Source organism: Gekko japonicus, unplaced genomic scaffold (assembly GCF_001447785.1).
Source record: "Gekko japonicus isolate JY-2015 unplaced genomic scaffold, Gekko_japonicus_V1.1 scaffold4719, whole genome shotgun sequence".
Lineage (NCBI taxonomy): Eukaryota > Metazoa > Chordata > Lepidosauria > Squamata > Gekkonidae > Gekko > Gekko japonicus.
Genome location: NW_015163228.1, coordinates 48,098 through 54,011, shown reverse-complemented (window position 1 = coordinate 54,011; position 5,914 = coordinate 48,098). Strand labels below are relative to the sequence as shown.

Here is a 5,914-nt window from a genome sequence, read left to right as displayed (position 1 = left end):
ATTCCTGCCCCAAAATAGCCCTGCTTCCATATTTGAAATGTAGAACTGAGGTCAAGGGATAGAATATTGCTCAAGGACACTGGATGAGCCCTGGGCAGAGGTGAGGTCCAAATCCAGGTCACAAGGCCACCACCCTATCTATTTCACCATAGCACCTCTGAAAACAGCAACATTAATTGTATTTGTTTGTTTTAGGAGAGATGAAAATACATCTGTGATTCATGGTCTCAAGTGGGACCTCCCAATAGAGCATGATTCATTTCAACAAATTCTCTTTTCTCCTTAATTGGAATGGTTTTTCTAAGATAAATGAATATACTAATTACTATAATACATAAGAGATGAAGAATCTATCACATATTTTGCAAGATTTATCCTGGATCATGTATCTTAAAATAAACATCCTTATTGTATAGCCATTGCTGAAGGTATTTTGCTATGGACATGACCTAGGAGGATGCATCTGTATGTCTGAGAAAGCCATGGTACACACAACCTGAGGGGAGTAAGATGACATCCATTTCAGTGATTCAAAGCAAGCAGTTACAGAACTGTATATTCAGCCTTTGAATGGAAACTCACCAGGAAAAGGAAAATTGTAAGTATATAAAAACTTGCTACCATAAACAGTGGCTTGGATCCAAGTGCACAAGTGGAAATGTAAACCAACTTAGCATAGTTTGCTTGTGCAAATTCTTGTTCATCAAAACCAAAAGCTTTCCTTGCTATGTTATAGGGTCCAGAAATAGGTTGTATAAGATAATACATAAGCAGACATGAAAACAGAGGTACAAGAGCTCTAACGCAAGCAGAAATTTTGTGCTGGATCCAAGCTAATGTCTGTACAGTGCTGGAGTAAAGCCAGTGGAAATGGAGGGATGGAAAATGTACAAAGATTTTTTAAAATTCACAATCTCAGTACCGTTCCCCCGAGCACTCAGATCTTCTCACAATCAAATCAATAAATAATGACAAGTGTATAAAAAGGTGAAAACAGTATGCACAGTAGGAATGGCAAAGAAAAAAAAGACACATAAAATGAATTATCGTCTATGCCCTTGAATCAGAAATATACCATGTGGCATATTTATTGAAGAACCTGAGGCTAAGACAGATACAGTACAGGTATTTCTATTTTCAAAGAGATATGTACATGCACACATTTGAAGGACTGATAGCAAGAGAAAGAGCTGAACTGCTTTGGTTAAAAATCAACAGTTCATTAAGTAATAGTCATAAATACTAGTTTGTCTCTGTGCTCGTGGAAGAAGATCTTTCAGTCAGAGTTGGGAATTATTTATGAGAAGTTTTTTTGTCTCTATTGGTAAGGTATCACCTTTGGATCCACCCAAGTAAAAAGACAGTTATCACAATAATATCAATATACTGGATAATTGCATGTTTAAATTAGAAATATTTATTTATCTTAACCAACAGAAACAAATGCATCTGGGATACTCTGAACAGGATAGTTTTAGGTAATAAAGAACCACCCTCTCATTCAAAAGAGGGTTGGATAAATTTTAGAAGTTAGTGCTCATCTCACAGCCCTGACACTTTGCTAGGAACAAGCCCCACTGAGTAAAATGGAAATTCCCTGTTGACCTACTAAGGATTGCTCCCTTAATTCAGGCCAATTTAAATGAGGGAGGTCCAGTGACATCACTTTGATATATATATTTTTTCTTCGTTGAAACAAAACTATTTTAAATAGTCTATCCTCTAGTAGTTGTGTTGATCAGTGTAAAGCAGAGCCAGGGTGATGCAAAACATCTGAAAGGCAGGGACTATCAAGGGGAAATTCTGGAATGTATGAATCCCAAATGGAAGGATATAACATTATAATTGAGTTTTGGTTTATATTTCATTGTACCATCTGAGATTTATGCCTCTTATTTTCACTTGATAATTCCTGCCTTTTGGGCACTGTGTATCATCCTGGCTCTGCTGTAGACTCTTGGCTTTCTGGAGGACTTCTTACTTCTCTTTTGTTTTCAGTGTTGTTGATTTCAGCTGGATTTCTTCCCACATAAGAAGAGATAGCATTTAGTCTTTTCCGATTTTGTTATTTTGTGAAACTGAGGTGGACAGCTCCAGCTCTAGTAATCTATACAGTGGAGCTTTCAGTTGTTAAGGCAGAAGATGCCAAGGTGATAAAACTTTGCATATGATTTTGTAAGTCTTGGTGCTGGCATCAAGGAGCATGCTGGAGAGTCTGTGGGTGAGCATAAGAACATAAGAACATAAGAGATGCCAATGTTGGATCAGGCCAAAGGCCCATCCAGTCCAACACTCTGTATCACACAGTGGCTAGAAATACCAGTGCCATCAGGAGGTCCACCAGTGGGGCCAGGACACCAGAAGCCATCCTACTGTTGACCCCCCCCCCCAAGCACCAAGATGACAGAGCATCACTTGCCCCAGAGTCCCTATCTATACCTTGTAGCTAATAGCCACTGATGGACCTCTGCTCCATATGCTTATCTAATTCCCTTTTGAATCTGTCCATGCTTGTAGCCGCCACCACTTCCTGTGGCAGTGAATTCCATGTGTTAATCACTCTTTGGGTGAAGAAGTACTTCCTTTTATCCGTTCTAACCCGACGGCTCAGCAGTTTCATGGAGTGCCCACGAGTTCTTGTATTGTGAGAAAGGGAGAAAAGTACCTCTTTCTCTACCTGCTCTTTCCCATGCATAATCTTATAAACCTCAATGATGTCACCCCTCAGTCGTCGTTTCTCCAAGCGAAAGAGCCCTAAGCGCCTTAACCTTTCCTCATAGGGAAAGTGTTCCAACCCTTTTATAATTTATCATATACTTTGCACACAGTTTCAGTCCTGGTATCTCCAGCTAAAAGGGTCAGGTGATGTGGGAGACCTTGATCTGAGGCCTTGAAAAGCCACTACCAGTCAGAACATAAATCTTTACTGATCTTGATGAACCAAGGGACTGAAGCTTACCTGTTTTTTTTACAAGAAGTAAGGAGCAGCTTTGTTATTAAGCACTCACTCATAACTGCTAGTTAACCAGAAACATGACATTCTATCCTTATGGTCTGTCTTGGTTCCACCACCCACCCCCTCATCATACTGATCGCCCAATGATGGTTAGCAGTGAGACAATTCGTAAGGCAGTGATCAGATCAAACAATGTGCTTTTAAAGGAAGAGTGGAAACAGGTTCAGTAAGCAAGCAGGTCTGTCTCTCCTGCAAGGTTTTATTAATGACTGAATATTAAACTTGAGCTCACATTTAAATGTATCGTTCATGTTCTCCCCCGAAAACAACAAGATAGGTGATGGATAACCATCTGTGTCAGAGACAGTGATCTCCATGCAGATTCTCTGAAACATTTGGAGGTCTCCCCATCCCAGTAACTTGTATCACTCAACATGGACAAAAATTACAGGCACAATTCAACCAATGTTATTAGATCTTTCATGGAAATTGTGAGGATTAGTTGTGTCAATTTATTGCAGAAAAATAAACTGCAGCATAATGGCACCTCTAAGACTACCAGAGTTTTATTCTAGCACAGACCGCCTTCATCAGATGCAGGATAGGGCGCAGGATAGAAATTACATATTATTGAAAGGGATGTACACGTTGTTTGGCAAATACCCTCATAAAGGAAAATTGAGACTATGTCTCTGAAGGAATAACCTCAATCCAGAGTCTGTAGATGCTTGGATCCAAACCTATGAGTGGCAACCACATTCCTCTCTCCCAGTTTAGATAATGATGACAAAGGTGCGGTATCTACACATCGATCTGATTTATTGCAGAGAAGGAGTAGGTAAGGAAAAGTACTTGATTGATTTCTATGCCACTCTTCTTTTCCAAGCACAAATCCCATGTTTTTTATAATTTTAATTATTTATTTTAGTCGTAAAAAACTTTTTTAAAAATAACTTAGTTCAAAGAAATATAACTTGGGATAATCTAGGGATCTATGGATAATTCTCTCATTTACTTAAGAAGTACCTGTTCCAACTGGACTCCTAGCTGAATTTCATAAAGTTTTGACGTGTTTTAGCACTGGTGTTACTGTCCATGGGGTTTTCTTGACAAAGATACTGGAGTGGGTTGCCATTTCCTTCTCCAGTGGATCGTGTGTGTTTTTTTCTTCCCTAGGCATGTTCACTTCTTATAAGAATTTTTATTTCATATATAAGACAGACAAGACAAACATACATGCATACAAATTACGGGAAATCCATTTGTATCATTATTTGACCTAGTTGCTGACCTCATACTATTTCCAAAACATTCATTTCTTTTATCCACCTTATAATTTTCATATATACCTTTTGCTTACAATTGAATATATAGTTCTTATTTTCTTTTAGTTTGGTTGTATGTCTGAAAGTTTTAAGTCTTCTACTCTTCTATCCATTCATAAAGTTGTGACCATGTGTTCTCAAAGTTTTCTTAGTGGATTGTGTTTTGTCTGGCTTCGCATGAAGTGGTCCATGGGGTCGCGAAGAGTCAGACTCGACTGTGCGACTGAACAACAACAGCAGCCGTGGCATTAACACTGGTGTTTGTTATCTGTTTCACAACAGATTTAATATCACAAACTTGGAATGATGCTGAATGTGTAGTAATTAGACTTGAAAAGAAAACAAGGTCAAAAATGGTTCCCAAGTTCTTCTGCTTTATTCGTGGCATTACAGAAACAAGAGAGAGAGGGAGGTTAGATCTGGATATTCAAACCCTTTTTTGTGAGCCTAAAATGGGGGAAATTAAGGAGGTTATTGCCTGCAAAAACTCTAGCCAGTGTGTGTGATGTGTGTGTGTTTGATACAGAGTACATTGTTTCTTGATTTTTAAAAAATTATTTAATTTTTTTTTAAATTTACTTTTTTATGCTCTAGGTTCACAGTAATTTGAGTTTGTTCAGCGGAAACATATATTGGTAGGATAAGTTAAATAAACTTTCCCAACCCCTCATCAACATGAGTTTAAGAAACCTTTCCCAACCCATCATCACTGAAATCATTCTCCTTGGCTTCTCAAATCTCCACCAGCTTCAGAAACCGCTTTTTGCTCTTCCTCCTCTTCTTTGTCATGTATACACTGACTTTGCTTGGCAATGGGTTGGTCATTATTCTGATTGAAATGGATCACCGCCTCAAAACACCCATGTACTACTTTCTCAAGAACCTGTCCTGGCTGGAGATCATCATCACAACAACTGTCACACCCAAGATGCTCAGCCTGTTCATCTTACAGAACAACACCATGTCTTTCTTTGCCTGTGCTCTGCAAGGATATATCTACTTTGTGGCTGGTACTTCTGAAGTTCTCTTGTTGGCTGCTATGTCAGTAGATCGCTACATGGCCATCTGTAACCCGCTGAGATACACCTCTATAATGAGAGCCCAAGTCTGCCAGCTGATGGTACTGTCTTGTTGGTTGTGCAGTTTCTTTTCTATAACAGTATCTATGGTTCTGAAGGCTGGACTGCCTTTCTGTGGCTCCAACGTTATCGATCATTTTTTCTGTGACAGTGGTCCTATGCTGGAGATGATTTGTGCTGACATTCGCTTTCTCCAAGCCTTAGACTTGGCTGTCTCCTGCTTTAATCTCCTGAGCTCTGTATCTGTGACAACTATCTCCTACATCTGCATCATGGTTACTGTGATGAGGATTCCCTCTGCCAAAGGCAGGAAGAAAGCCTTTAATACTTGCAGCTCTCACATCACTGTAGCATCACTCTATTATGGTAGTTCCATGTTCATCTACATCAAGCCAGCTGGCAAAACCTCTATGGATTTTAACAAGGTGGCCACAGTACTTAATACAGTGGTAACCCCTTTGCTGAACCCCATCATTTACACTTTCAGGAATAAGGTTGTGAAAGAGGCTATGAAAGACACAATTGGGAAAATGAGGGCTGGTTTTCAAAAATGA

The 5,914-nt window shown here is 39.2% G+C and overlaps 1 protein-coding gene across 1 annotated transcript; it reads left to right on the top strand.

Annotated features, from left to right (window-relative positions):
- The first annotated feature begins 5,119 nt into the window (after positions 1-5,119).
- LOC107106969 (olfactory receptor 6M1-like) lies at positions 5,120-5,914 on the top strand. The gene has a single exon (XM_015407185.1). It carries the CDS (start codon positions 5,120-5,122, stop codon positions 5,912-5,914), a length of 795 nt encoding a protein of 264 aa, XP_015262671.1.